Genomic DNA, 14,931 nt, shown 5'->3' with positions numbered 1-14,931 from the left:
ATTCTAACTGTATTTTTTGATCAAATAAATGGAGCCTTGGTGAGCAGAAGAGACTTCTTTCAAAAACATTAAAAATCTTACTTTTCGAACAGCATATATTTTGCTTATAAAAAATATTTATTTAGTCAGAATATACTACTACATATATGCAACTTTTGAATGGACATCAGTGTTAAATGGTTTAGCTGGTTATGCTGGCTCTGCTAACCAGCTAAACAAAGATGTCAATCTCAGACATTAAAACAAGTACAGCAATCGGATTTTTAAAATGTGTACAGGTTTGTCTATACTCGTGAGAACCAAGCCCCCTCTGCTGGTCAGAAGAACTCAGTCACAGGTGAATTATAACAGATCCCATACATAGAAGAAATGCTGGTAGAATGATAAAACAAAACGGGATCGGAAAATGGGTACCACTGTTTTTAACTTTTTTTTTTTGGACAAATCTGTACTTTTACTTTCTCAATATACATTTTATTGTATATTTAATGTTGCATTTGCCTTTCTGTTTGAAATGGTATAGTCTCAAGACTGGTAATATAAACATGGTTAATGCTGTTTTGAGTGTTGTAGATCAGAAGATCGATCAAGACAGTTCTATAGCAAATTGAGTTTGCTTTGTTTACTGAAATAGTAGAAGAAGAAAAAAAACGGCTTGTTCTCTTCAAGGGTGGCTTTGAGGCAGTGATTAGCCTTTATTCAACTTGCTTATTGCTGCATTGGAACTCTTTTTGTATGAAAACTGTAACAACATACAGGTATACATAAGGAAAACATATTCAGTGTCTCAAGGGCATAATAATAAAAAATGTAAAAGTATTATAAAATAGGGTTATTTTACAAAATTATTTGCACATAATACCTGTGAGAATTTTATATTAGCCTAATAATAATGTGTATTAATTTCAAATGGTAAAAAATTAGCCATTCCTAACAAAATGTGCTTTAAAAACATTTGTGTCCATTAGCAGCTGTTGACTGCCAAACTGATGTGAATGTAGTCTCCTCCATCTGCAGATCATTCATCATGAAGAGCGTCATCGGGGATCCCTCTCACTCCTTCCTCCCAAACCCCACACAGGCAGCTCGCTCGAGGGAGGTGTGGGGCGAAGATCACTTCTAATTTACGCGGAGCACAACTTCGGTTGTCTGATTTGACTTGTCCTGTCAATCTTGTGAGCATGAGTCTCACCATCACTTGGTTGGCCCAAGCAATGCCCAGTGCAGGAAGCACCTTACTGCCCACCAGCCTGTGTACGTTAAGATATAGAAGAATTATTAGAGAGCTTCAGAAGCTCAAAGTATGATATGTCCAGTTTTTTAATTACTAGGGAAATGAGGGACTATTCAAATAAAAGATACTACTGCTAGTCGACATTGGAAATACTAGTTAATATTTTTTTTTGCACATTTAGCCTATGTTTTGCTTTATATTTTTACAAAGGCAATGTTCAAATTACTGTCATGTTAAATGTTACATTTTAAATTGTACATTATTTTATTGTATATCTGGAGCGGAAAACAAAATCATTTAATTTGACCTTTCTTGATCTCACGACCGCAACAGGCTTAGATAAATGTCCACACATGGATTTTGACTTGGAAGAAAACGGAAAAGTTTTGTATAGGCTATGTCAAATTGCCATATACAGTAACAATTAGGCTTGTTATACTACGGGACCAGTTATTAGGGGAAAATAGCCTACTGATATGAAATTTTATGCCTGTTTAAAGGGGAACCATTATGAATGAAAATAACTTTACAACAACAGATCCTATATCAATATCCTAATGCATAGAATACCCTTAAATAATGCAGTTGTTGGTACACTTTAGGCTTTTCTTGTGATTTTGCCACCTGGCATGTCTGTACTAGAGCTGGGCGATTTTTCCCCCTAAAAAAAATCTGAGATTTTTTTTTTTTTTTTTTTACATCAAGTAGAATTTCTATAACTCTGTGTGTTGAACTGATAATCTCTTTTGTGTGTTAAACACAATCTACTTAATACAGACAACTTCATTATAAAGAAAAACAACAAATCCAAAAAATATATGATCATAATCTATGACAAAAATGCTATTATATACTAGATTAGTGGATAATTCAGCAGTAAAATTTAGTCTAGAAAAATCGCAAGTGCACAATAATTGTATAAAATCTGAACATTTAGTGAAAAAAACATTTAGTGGGGAACAAATAAGAGCACTAAATCTGGTAAAATGTTACACATTGCTCTTTGTATTGTTGTAAAATACATTCATGAAAAACAAGATAACAAAAAACAAAAAGATCAATTATATAGCCTAGTCTACTATAAAATTGAGACATGTTTTAAATGTATAGCACAGCTGTTTAATGAGGCAGCAACATATGATAGATAGGACAGAACAAGAAAGGCTATTAATAATCTTTCATTGCGCAAAAGTATTATGAAAGGCTCCAATACAGTGCGGCACACAGCGCTTATGCGCATCCCCAGCGCAGAATGATGCGCTTGAAGCAACATGGAGTCACAGCGCGCATTGAAAAGTTCAAAGCACAAAGGAAATACATATTGATGCGTCGTGTATTATACAGTATCTATCTATGCAATCGTTTATTGAGCCTTTTCTTTTAACAGTTTTAAATTTCAGTTACTGTGCGCGTGAAGAACAATTAGCATAGTGCTCTGACTCTACTCTAGTGTTGTGATCTAACAGACACCCGGTAGAAAGTAATATGATTACAGCAATAAAGTCCAGTAATATAAAGTTGTTTTATGCGAAACCATAGACCTTTATCTACCGATCAAGTATAATAATAGTAACATTGAATCATCTTTGAAGAGAGTTTCATCGTGTTGACTGTCGTACCCGAACTGCGCCGCAGGGAGCGTGCTACGGAAACACCGAAGGAAGATTTGGCCAATGCAAAATGTACGCTATAGAGGGGTTTCACGACGCGTCATCAATCCGGAAGTCGGCCATTTTGGAGGCACAGAACGTAAATAATGCCACTGAACTTAATGGACTCGCAAATTTGGCTGATTATTGCTGCTGAAAAATGGTCGAGTTTTTGTCTGTACCAATCGGTCACATCGGGAAAAAACATGTCGAGTGCTATAGACTGTCAAAAGTTAAAGAGAAGAGTGCAAAAAACTGACGAAAGAAGGCGTTTGTGGTTGAGAGAGGTAGTACATCATCAGACAGGTGTAAATGAAGCGTTGACTATGGCTAAAATGTCGACGTAGTTAACTATGGCTACATTCACACTGTCAGTCCAAATCCGATTATCTTTGTATCAAATTGGAATCTGATCTAAAATGATGTCCACACTGTGTATCGCAACTGTTCAGATCCGACGTGTGTGTCCATGCATGTTATTTGGTAATATGGCAATGACTTTGCGTTGATGGAGGGGTTGCATTTGCAATATAATGTTAGATGTTGTCTTTTTTAAATGTTACAACATGGAAATGTGTATAGCCGCCGCGCTGGACTACTACGGCAGAACTGTAGGAGGCTGGTATGTAACGTTACTGCTTTTTTCCCACGCTCGTCTGCGCCGGTTTCAGAAATAGTACTTTTCTGCTCGTCTGGCACTTTGCAACAACACAGCATTGTTTCGGCAGTGACTTTCAGCATGTTTCCTATAAATGACGTTTGCATTTTAAGACATACCACGCGAAATCCGATCGTTCAGACTGAGGCTGATGTCCTGATATGTGATTTGAATAGGATTTCAAACCACATATGGATGTAACTTGAAACGAATTTCATGTGCTTTTTTGGACTGACAATCTGAACGTATCTTATTTCGGGATACTAAATAGATGGAAGAAATGCAGTAATGTTACGTGCTAGAGAAGCTAACTCGTTTCGATCTTTAGCAGCTACCACATAATGTGACCACATAAAACATATTAACTTTAGTTTGTCAAAATGTTGCGCTCTCTCCTGCTTCCCAAGTCCTTCTCTATATGATTTCGCACCTACCACGTGTTTTTTCCGTGGTTTATTAGTGTAACAATGTGTTCAGTAGTACATGAACAGTGCAATTCATGCTGTTGTTTACATCCGAGTGCCTCCATAATGGCCGCGCATCCGGGTTACCGCCCAGAACGTGACGTTGGTGAAACCCCTCTATAGACGAATCCGGTGAAACTACCGGAAGTAAGCGGGCGCCATTACTGAGCTGTTGCTGGGTAGCGTTGCGCCATTGCCTCCTATTGTTTTAGTTGCAACTTGCATCCACTGGAATAAACAGCCCGCGATTTACGACTGTCACTAACGTTACAACTTTTATAATGTCGAGTGGGAAAACATGTTCCGTTTTAAATTGTTTCAATGGCGGCAGTAAAGGGCGCATTGGGGCAGTAACGTTAGTAACATTACTGTTATGTCTGTTGTTAATGTTTGATTTGCTTGACTGTGACAGAATTTTTTTTAAATAACAAATTAAATTAAATATAATGCAGTTTTTGTTATAATAACAATTATTTAATGACATAAGTAAAAAATATATAATAAATATGTAATATAGTGCTCAGCAAAATCTCCTCTCTAGCTAATTTTTCTATTCAATTAACATGCTATGGTAATTAAATGGCTTTCCTGAGCTAAATGTAACGTTATGTGACATAATTGTTCTCCTGCTGTTATATTGACCTCTTTCCATGGTTTAAAAACACTAATTTGTCGATATTATGTATACTTTCTAGCTGCACCTTACCCTTGCCTTTTGCAATGTGAAAATGAGATAAATAATGGACACAAATGAAAAACATGAATTCGTTTATTTGATGTCATTCGTTTATTTATTGTTGCCAAATGGACAGATCTTTTTATAGTTTCCTCGTTAGCTAACGTTAGCCTAGCTGGCTTACCAAGCTATTTTCATAAATAATCTGTAAGATCGTTTGTACCTTCATCTGTGACTGGAAGCCACTGTCTAACATCATCAACCCAACAAGTCATTCAGCCTGGCTGTAGCTGTCATCGAGGGTGCGTTATCACGGAGGTTTGTTTACATACCGGTAACAGCTCAGTAATGGCGTCGCCACAAGATGGCAGCCTACACAGAACGCTCGTCGGATTCGTGTATACTGAAGAGGGGGAGAAAAAAATCGATTTTTTGAAAATATGAATCGATTTGACCAACCAACTCGATTTTTAAATCAAATCAATTTTTTTCCCAGCCCTAGTCTGTACATGTACTTTTCATACAAGAGAAGCACATTCAAACCCAGATACAAAAGCGGCGGTAATGAACAACAATACCTTGCTTGATGTATGCTGAATTGTGTTGGCTAAATTTTATTTGAGGGATTCTGATTTTAATAGGCTACACTGTCTAATGATTCAGGTGATTTGAATAAATATGTCTATATTGGTTAATGTTGATTAAGTGAAGGCTTATGTTTAATGAACAATGATCTTAATGCAAAGGCAAGCACATTGCATATATTTTTTTAGCTGCATTTAGTATGGGATATGACTTTTTGATTCATAGATTAAGTTGACTAATTCAAATAAATATTCATATACACATTTTTTTGAGTTTGTTAAACAAAATTTCTGTTTAAACGTTAATGAAATTAGTCGTGGCGCACATCTCTAGTAATTACATTAAGTCTCCTGAAATGAGCTAAGCTGTTATATATTGGCCCTTTTGCTGCTGCCAAAACGGACACAAACACACTCACCCATAGTCGCACCTTCCGGGATTTGGGCCGTCCATAACATCTGTAACCTGGAACAGATAAATATCATACAGTGAGAACTATTTCTGTGTTATTTAAATTCAAATGATAAGGTCTATAGCGTTTACAGCACATATTGTATAATATCTCTGATTACGTGTTAGAAGTCAGATGGCGGTCTGACCTGGTTGACGCAGACTACAGGTGCGCCATATGCATGACTCAGGCGGTGGAGTGTACTGGAAAAAGCCAGCAGGTGACGTGACCTCTGCACAGCCTCATCAGCCTGGAACTCACTGCGAAACAGAGCAGCCACGGAGTCCACCACCACCAGTCTGACCAGACCTCGCTTCAGCAGCACAGGCACACGCTGAGACACGCACGCCTGCAGAGCCTCCTGCTCACATATGCACCAGCATTAATACCTTTCTAATGGTTATTAACTTGTTAAAGGCTTAGTTCACCCAAAAATGACAATTCTGTCAGTGATTACTCACCCTAATGTCGTTCCAACCCCGTAAGACTTTCGTTCATCGTCGGAACACAATTTAAGATATTTTTGATGAAATCTGAGAGCTGGCTCACTCCTTAATAGGCTGCTAGGTAATTTCATTTGCCGGTCCAGAAAAGGTATTAAAGACATCGTTAAAATAGTCCATGTGACTCAGTGTTTCCTCTAGGATTTTTTCCAGCCGTGGTGGCAGGCCCATTTCGCCAGGGGGAGGGGGCGTGGCCCATTTCGTGATATTCCCATTGGCCACGCCCCCTTATCCCAGGTGTTTAAACCTCCCCTAAGCATTATAACATGAAAGGCGTCAATAAGAGCGGCAAAGCGATTATGCACATCCCGTGCGCAGAGTGATGCACTTGAAGCAACGCAAAGTCACAGCGTGCAGCGCTTCGCATTGAAAAGTTCAAAGCACAAAGAGAAGAGATTATATCTATCTATGTTTAATGCATTATATCTATGCAACAGTTTATTGAGCCTTTTCTTTTAACAGTTTTAAATTTCAGTTAACTTACAGTACACATGAAGAACAATTCATAGTGCGCTCTACTCTAGTGCTGTTGTAACAGACACCAAAGGAATATGATTTAGAAAGCGCTATAAACTCCAGCAAGATAAAGCAATTGTATGCAAACTATAGACCTTTATCTACAAATAAAGTAAAATAATGGGAACATTGATCTTGAAGAGAGTGTCGTCGTGTTACTGTCGTAACCGAACGCGACGCGCTGTTTGAATGCTGAATGGAGAATGACTGAGGAGAGATAAGTTTCCATTAACTTTAACTTAACGACTTAAATATACATTTTTACCTCACATTATGCTATTGAATGACTTTAGAAGTCTTGGAATATAGTGCGAAAACGTTATGGTGCTTTACAATGTTTTGAATGCCTTTAGTGGGGCTTAACAATAACACACACAATATCGGACCGAGAAGCTGCAGCCGTGGCGGGATGATTTTAGGTGTGGCGGCCCGCCACTGCAGAATGAATGTAGCGGAAACACTGTGACTACAGTGGCTCAACCTTAAGTTTATCAAGTGACGAGAATACTTTTTGTGCGCAAAAAACAAACAAAAATAACGACTTTATTCAACCATTCATTTTCTTTCGTGTGGGACTCTGACATGACTTTGAGTCACTTGGACTATTTTAACAATGTTTTTACTAACTTTCTGGGCCGGCAGATGCAATTACCTAGCAGCCTATGAAGGAGTGATCCAGCTCTCGGATTTCATCAAAAATATCTTCATTTGTGTTCCGAAGATGAACGAAAGTCTTACGGGGTTGGAACAACATGAGGTTGAGTAATTACTGACATAATTTTCATTTTTGGGTGAACTATCCCTTTAAGAGGAATTTTTGCCAGTCTCACCAGGTCAGCTGCATGCTCGATGTAGATGCTGTCAGTTAAACGCCGGCTGTGGATCAGAGCTGGAGGCAGATCTGGTCTGAGCCGGGACTGCTGGGTAATGAGTTGCCGCAGTCGTTTGATGGGGAAAGAGTCCTCAGTGCAAATATAAACGGCTCCTGTTAAATGACCATATCAAATGTGATTTAAAACAGTATTTCACCAGAGATTTGTCAAAACAATTACTTTCTTCTCAACTCTCCTTCTACCCTAGTAATCTCACATGTTGCCACAAGAGTTTCAGACGATATATCTCAAACAGTGCTCAGGTTTGACAAGATACTGAAATGTCTATTTGCTGCATTTATGATAGTTGTTGTAATGAAAATGGTCTTTAGAAGTTGTTCTCAATCAGGGGGCTGGGCCTCACAAGGAGACAAATCAAGATATTCTTTATTTTATTGAACCCCCTTAACAATGTTTTTTTTTTTTCTATCATGGAATAATTGGAATTTCCAGTCTTGGGAAAACCTGGATATATGAGGGCATTTTAATTATAGTATTGGATGGACATTGGAATTTATTTATTTTTTATCTTAAAATGCAATTCAATATTTATTTTATTGGGTAGAAATGGAGTAAAAAAAGAGGCTTCACGTCTTTACCTGAGTTCAGCCCTCCGTTTTCCTCTGGATACTGGACAGACAAGCAAAGCTGCAAACAAAACTGAGTTTTCCCAGCAGCACTCTCTCCTGCCAGCTCTGTTATTCCTCGTAACGGGAGACCACCGCGCATCAGACCGTCCAGAACGGGGCAGGCAAAAGACAGCCTGTGTCCGGGCTCCAAAACAGGACATTCTCCCCGGATCAGCTGCAGAGCTGAGAATACATTCAAATAAGAGTTTTGCCTCAAAAATAGCGGATTCTCTGTTGCAGTAATAGTTGAAGGCCACCTGTGACCGGGCTGGTCTTGCGCACAGCGGCTGCTACTGCACAGTGAAGGCGCAGGACATCAGTCTTTGACAAGCGTGCCAGTCTCTGCAGATCTGGACCAGACACACAGAGGATCTCCTTCGCTGATCTGAAATGGGCTTACAAACAATAAAACAACATTAAACGAGTAGCGAATTCAACTTTAGACTGAATGTACTCGAGCGGGATTTCTTGCCAACCTTTTTTAACAGCAGCAATAATCCTTGGATTTAGCTCAAATTGTTCCCACTCCATCACATCCCGCGAATCTCCATTTAAACGGTGCAACGTTAACAAAATAACGTTTGATTATTATTTTAACCCACTCAACCTCTCAGCTCACATTTTGAACAGCGCACCATTTACTTCCTGGTCAACATGTTATAAATTCTGTCAAAATCAAAGTCTTAAATCCAATCGATGAACGATTTTATTATTTTAATCCGTCGGTGTTTAAAGTAAGGGCAGACGAACGACTACAAATATAACGAATAATACTGTATTTTAGTAAGTCAATAAGAGAAAGAGTGCAATAAAGTATCGGCTAAACAACTCACACCCTTCATATTATCGCGCTTTAAGACCGGGGTCCGCCACTGGCCCAGTGCACATCAAAATGGGGGGGTTTGAGTGTAAACGTTTAACTGAGTTGATTACCTGAGATTGTAATAAATATACATTTATGATTAATATTTCTATTAGAGATTTATTATGTCATAAATGGCTCATATTAGTGAAATTAACTCATCAAAATATCTAAACAAGGAACTGTTGTATAGTGGCCACCCCTCTATATTCAGTTTTTATAACAGCCCATAATGTCGTATCTAGTTGGGTAGAAATAGCCTTGGTTGAACTGTAATGGTGTTATTAGATAAAATTAAATATTTTAACATATCTTCTAGACATGTTGCTCAATGAAATGCAATGCTTGCCAATTAAATAGTTTATGTGAAAAGCTAACTATAAGAGGATACCGGTTTAAACTGTTTGATCTTAAGTCAAGTCTTTACTTCCTTTGACTGGTGAGTGGTTTGCTATTGAAGGCTAACGTTAATAACATAAAATTACTTGTATATTTATGCGCGTCTGTATATTATGAAATAAAAAATAAAGCAATACATTGAGCTGTGTGTATTATGTTTACGATCGTATCATACAGGTCTTGTGCAAGCTAACGTTAGCTTTCATTTTGTAGCATATGTTTACATATAAATCATATCAAAACATTAGCTTAGCAAGGTTTATATATACTATAAATATACATTAGAGATAATACTAATTTGAAATGAATCCTAATATATAAGAAATACTATGTGATAAACGATAGTCAAAATGGCTAAACTGAGCATTGTGTGTGTTTCGCGCGTAGTCTGTTGAGTAGCAGAGCGGAATATCAGCTACGCTAGCAAGCCGGCGACCCGAGTTCTAATCCCGGTCTGGACGCAGTTTGGTTACTATATCGGCCATAACATATTACATGTTATGAAACAATTTTATGAAGAATCTTATTATTATGCTGTCCGAATGATAATAAACTGACGATGCAGATGATGTGTGTCTTTGCCAAACGTTTGTTCAGTAATGTTGTACATGTTGTCTTCCTCAGGTCTGAATCTTCCTGCCAGTATGAGCCGTCAGTGTAAGAACTGTGGTGGAGCAGACATCGACACAGACCCATCCCGGGGGAGTGCGGTCTGCACAGCCTGTGGTTCGGTTCTGGAGGATAATATCATCGTTTCTGAGGTTCAGTTTGTGGAAAACAGCGGAGGGGTGTCTTCAGCAGTTGGCCAGTTTGTATCTGCAGATGGTAAGAGTGGTTCAACTTCAATTGAGCCTGAACACAGGTTCATCATCCACCTGTTTGGAGGGGCACCAGTGCCAAGCCTGTCTTTTTCATTTTTATTAATGTATTCATTTTTATTAACGCTGAAAGCAATATACAGTGTAACAATGGACAAGAAAAAAGGGTGATTTAAAAGCAATAAAATAATGGGAAAAAATGACAATTTTGGAGAATTATACGTCACTAAAAATAGGAAAAGAATTGTAAACAGGTAACATTCTTAAAGGCAAATATTTAGTTTTTTAGACAATTTAAAATGATTTGGTATTGCTTGATTCCTTTCATACAAACAAGAAATAGAGGTCTAGAATTTCAGTATTTGGATCTGTGAACGTGGAAATTGGTAATCAACAGGATCCAATTTATTTATTTTTTTACATAAAATTATCATTTTTTTTATCAATACCAGGGAAGAACAGAGTCCCTCTCAATTTGTCATATGATGTAACCCATATCTTTCCTGGTGGCCTCGTCCAAGAGCTGAGCATCCACACCCAGCTTAATGCTCTTGCTTACAAACCCAAAGGGTTCCTGCACCAGCAGGGTCGTGACTTTAGAAATTCTCCAGTGCAAAATCACTCCATTAAATGAGCTAGGGGCTGATAGAGATACAAGACTGAGAGAAAAGTACGGCCTATGCAGCTTGAACGTCTATACGGCTGTTATTTACATTAAAGATACTATTTACATTTCATAGTTCATCAACAATTAGTTCTATAATGCATCAGAAATGAAACATGGCCAATGAGTTACCTATAATACATGCCACAGATGTGTCAAGCATCACTACCGCCCATTTACGCCTGTAGCATGAATCACCTCTACAGCAATGCTGTCAATCTGAGGAAACAAGGTTAAAAATCCTGAGACATAGAGTGGTGCAGGTATGACGTCACTCTGTAGGCCAACCGGCAGTTAGCATCACACTGGTTCCCTCGACAAAACCCAATAGGATTTTCCCATAGGCTTTTGGATTATCGCTAAAAACAAGCTCTGTGATCAACAAATTTTTATGATACTTGCACGTTTTTGATAATTATCACAGATTAACTAACACAACTTTTATGAATTTTGAAGCCTAAATGCGGTCGCCAGAAGTAAAAAGCTAAAGGCTACAAACAAACTACACCACGGTTGCTTGACTTCAACGTCATTACCAAGCTTCCAACAACTCTTTCAGTTTTTATCTAAAAAAACCAGAATAGTTTATAAGAGCACAAATATAAGCATAACGAGGCTGTAAAAGCGAACTGAGTTTACCTGTTCGGCGTGATGACGTTTAAATCTCCTCGACAGCCGCTGTAGCCTTTTTAAAGAGCTTAGAGAAATCACAAGTGGGGTAATACTGATGTATTTTAAATCGTATAATAAAACATGAAAGTGTCTTGAGCTTGTGTTTACCCCAGACCTGATTTCAGCAATTTAACCACAACCCCATTAAAAAAACCCATTAACTTCGGGACGATGGAACCGGAAGTACTAAAATGCTAACTCGCTTTCGCGTTTTGGCCTACAAAGTGATGCCATACCTGCATAACTCTATTATCATGGTAGAACCTGCACAATTAACATTAAAAGGGATAGTTCACGAAAACACACACACACACACACACACAAAGAAAATCTATACATACATTTATCCACCTTCTTTCGCAATGCTCAAGTAAGCTTTTTTCAGTGAATGTGTGAGACTCGCTAAGTAAATAACTGAAAGAATTGTTAGGGGTAAACAGTTAAAGACCCAGAACCAGATATGATGAATGAAGACCCGGAGTCAGAATTATAATAAATTAAAGAAAAGATTTACTGAAGATAGTTTGCCGTTTCATCAGCAGAAGTCGGCTTCAAGACTCGTAGGAGTTTGTAGGCCATTCTGATTGGCTAAGAACACCATAGTCTAAGCAAATTTCCACACATGGATAGATAGGAGAGTATGTCCCCATTAGTCAAGATAGTTGTCGCACGATTCCTAGATTTAGGTCTGCGGTGATCTCGGAGGACGGAGAAAGGCGTCTTCGGGTCTGTTGTTGCATGCCGAAGTGTCCCATAGCTCATACAAGACCTGCACAGAACATCCAACGTACACACAAAAGCACTAGGGAATCACAGTTTCTCCAAGGTTGAAGAGGGCCTGAGCTAACTATCATCAGGACAAACTACCAAAACATACCGATAATACATTCCCTCCTCAGGAAGAAGTACAGATACTATTCCCTTTAGTTTCTAGAGAAATACACATGAAAGAGGTACAGTTCTGTAAATCAGATGAAGTCACGTATAGTTGGACTCCTGAAACCTTAACTCGTCAGCTAGAAACAGATATATAGACAACACATGTTGAGGGTCACATCAGAATGTACCTAAAAGCAGCTGGTTAACACTCACAGCAAGCATATGATTAAAAGTATATTTGAATCACTCATTGAATATAGAAATGATTTATGTAGAAATGCTTATCCTTGATTATTAATCACTCATTATTACATATACATTGAAGCAGCATACTGAGACATTTTTCAAAATATATTTATTTTGTGTTCCACTAAAGAAAGTGAATCATACAGGTTTGGAACAACAAGAGGATGTGTAAATAATGACCGAATTTTCATATTGGGGTGAACAATCCCTTTCATTTTAATCTCACCTGCTGTGACTGTTGAATATGGCTGATTGTAGGCAGAGCGAAAGACCACCCTTTTTGGAGTGGAATCAACCGTGTATCCCATTCGCCTGGCGTCAGAGATAGACATCGCATCCAAGCGTGCCTGATTCGGGAACATTATCTGCCACTCAGAGATGGCAGATCGCTGGGCCTACAAGTGCGGATACAGAGCTAACAATGAGAAATTCAAACCGTAGAAGTTCACACATGCCATCATCACAGCATCAGGATTTATTACTAAAGCAAGAGGAGCCAGCCAGGCTTCTTCAGTAGTGCGGGGTGTATCTCTCACTACCGTCACCTAGTTCAGAGAACATCAGATAATGTTGAATACAGCTGCTTACCAGTGTTATTTTAGTATTATTTATGGCATTTATTAATATTTTGATTTAGCGCTGATATTTAAAAATTATTTAGATTTTAGCTTAAATTTGAGTAATTTAGTAGCTTTTTGTCATTTTTATTTTGTTTTTATATTTAGCTTTAATTTTTCAGTTTTAAGACATTTTATTTAATTTCCACTGTAAAAAAAATATGATCAATAAGTTATGACAACATATGTTTTTACATTGCTGTAACTCAATAAAAAAAGTTAAGCAATTTTCTACTTTTTTGATATACAAGACTCAACACATTTTTTTTAAAGTTAGTTTAATGTAATTAAATTAAAATTACTTAAATATCCAAGTTGATTGTACTTAATTTAAGACAGCAACTTTTTAAATATAAATGTTGGCAACAGTGTAGTTGCCAACATTTATATTTAATTTAAATTAGCGGGAACAATTTTTGGTAATGCTTCCTTTTACAGTCCTGTTACCCATGTACTTACTGTGTACTTATTATAGTAATTATAATTACTGGGTAATAACTAGGTACTAACCCTGAACCTACCCCTAACCCATTATATTAGCCAGTACTTTCTAGGTAAGTACACTGTAAGTACACGTAAGTACTATACTGTAAAAGGAAGCGTAACCAATTTTTAATAATTTTAGTTAACAATAACACTGCTGCATAACCAGACAGGATTTATATTGCCTGCCTCTCAAAATCCTACCTCTATGTAGTTTTCTTCACTGGGGATCTCTTTCGCAGACCAGTCAACCAGCAGCGTGCAGGTCTCTGAGAGAGAGAATTTATTCTCTTTTCCCGTATGGTCAGTCAAAACAACATTCAGCTTAAAAAGGAAGTTGATGTCATTCTACAAGACATCGTTCAACAGAAAACAATATTCTAAGAAATATAGCATATGCAAGACTTCTAGATATGATAGTTCTAGAACTAACCAATGAATAATTTCCTTTTTTTAATGGAAGTCTTGCCTGGTTTCGGGTGTGGCAGGAGAAACAGGAAGCCCTCAGAGACGCACAGCAGTTGTTCAACTTGTAGCCACACATGGATGTATATGATCCTCACTAATGATAGACACTACATTTTCAACTTAAAAATATGCACTGATATCAGGATTAAAACATATTCCATATTCCCCTGGTTTCACAGACCAGTTTTAAGCCTAGTCCCACACTAAAATGCATGTTTGAGGCGCTGTTTTAACTGAAAGCAACTTGCACTGGCATATCTTAAAATATGTCCGTGCCATCGTTTTGTCTCAAGATGCACACCATGTTTTTTCCCAAGGCATGTTTATAAAAGCTATTTAAATATCCTAATTGAACTAAGGCCTAATACTGGCTTAATCTAATTCCTGTTTGTGAAACCAAGCCATTGTGTGATCATTTGTGGTATAGAGCCATGACAGCGTACCTACAATGGCACCTGGAGAAATTAAAATTCATTACAACTTTGGATTTAACTAAATGTATTATTATATATGTTGAACTTTAGGTGTTCATCATTATATAAACAGACCTTGTGGATCAGTGGTAATATAACTTCCATACACCTCG

The 14,931-nt window shown here is 37.7% G+C and overlaps 2 protein-coding genes across 3 annotated transcripts in view; one reads left to right on the top strand and one right to left on the bottom strand.

Moving 5' to 3' along the window:
* Window positions 1-655: 655 nt before the first annotated feature.
* xrcc3 (X-ray repair complementing defective repair in Chinese hamster cells 3) lies at window positions 656-9,007 on the bottom strand. Its single transcript, XM_056264436.1, has 7 exons — window positions 8,714-9,007; window positions 8,495-8,632; window positions 8,208-8,420; window positions 7,567-7,721; window positions 5,866-6,078; window positions 5,685-5,731; window positions 656-1,250 (listed from the first exon to the last, which is right to left on the bottom strand). Exons 1-7 carry the CDS (start codon window positions 8,766-8,768, stop codon window positions 1,019-1,021), a joined length of 1,053 nt encoding a protein of 350 aa, XP_056120411.1. The 5' UTR covers window positions 8,769-9,007; the 3' UTR covers window positions 656-1,018.
* A 422-nt stretch (window positions 9,008-9,429) lies between these two features.
* brf1b (BRF1 RNA polymerase III transcription initiation factor subunit b) overlaps window positions 9,430-14,931 on the top strand; it is a 69,930-nt gene continuing 64,428 nt past the window's right edge. Inside the window, exons 1-2 of one of the 2 annotated variants that reach the window (XM_056264432.1) lie at window positions 9,430-9,538; window positions 10,123-10,323. In XM_056264432.1, the coding sequence (XP_056120407.1) occupies window positions 10,143-10,323 (181 nt within the window). In that variant the 5' untranslated portion in view covers window positions 9,430-9,538; window positions 10,123-10,142. Of the gene's footprint in view, window positions 9,587-10,122; window positions 10,324-14,931 lie in introns of both variants that reach the window. The other variant, XM_056264433.1, reaches the window with a different exon arrangement.

Source organism: Rhinichthys klamathensis, unplaced genomic scaffold, assembly GCF_029890125.1.
Source record: "Rhinichthys klamathensis goyatoka isolate OS25496 unplaced genomic scaffold, OSU_Roscu_1.1 h1tg000221l_1, whole genome shotgun sequence".
NCBI classification, from domain to species: Eukaryota; Metazoa; Chordata; class Actinopteri; order Cypriniformes; family Leuciscidae; genus Rhinichthys; species Rhinichthys klamathensis.
This window is presented reverse-complemented; position numbering and strand designations above follow the sequence as displayed.

What these genes read in the sequence shown, in the direction of transcription:
- xrcc3 (XM_056264436.1), bottom strand. Translation starts at nt 8,768, where the DNA reads ATGGAGTGGGAACAATTTGAGCTAAATCCAAGGATTATTGCTGCTGTT. An exon ending in CAAGACCAGCCCGGTCACAG is followed by an intron (nt 8,421 to 8,494) that starts GTGGCCTTCAAC and finishes ATGTATTCTCAG; the next exon opens with CTCTGCAGCTGATCCGGGGA. An exon ending in CCCGGAAGGTGCGACTATGG is followed by an intron (nt 1,251 to 5,684) that starts GTGAGTGTGTTT and finishes TAACGTACACAG; the next exon opens with GCTGGTGGGCAGTAAGGTGC.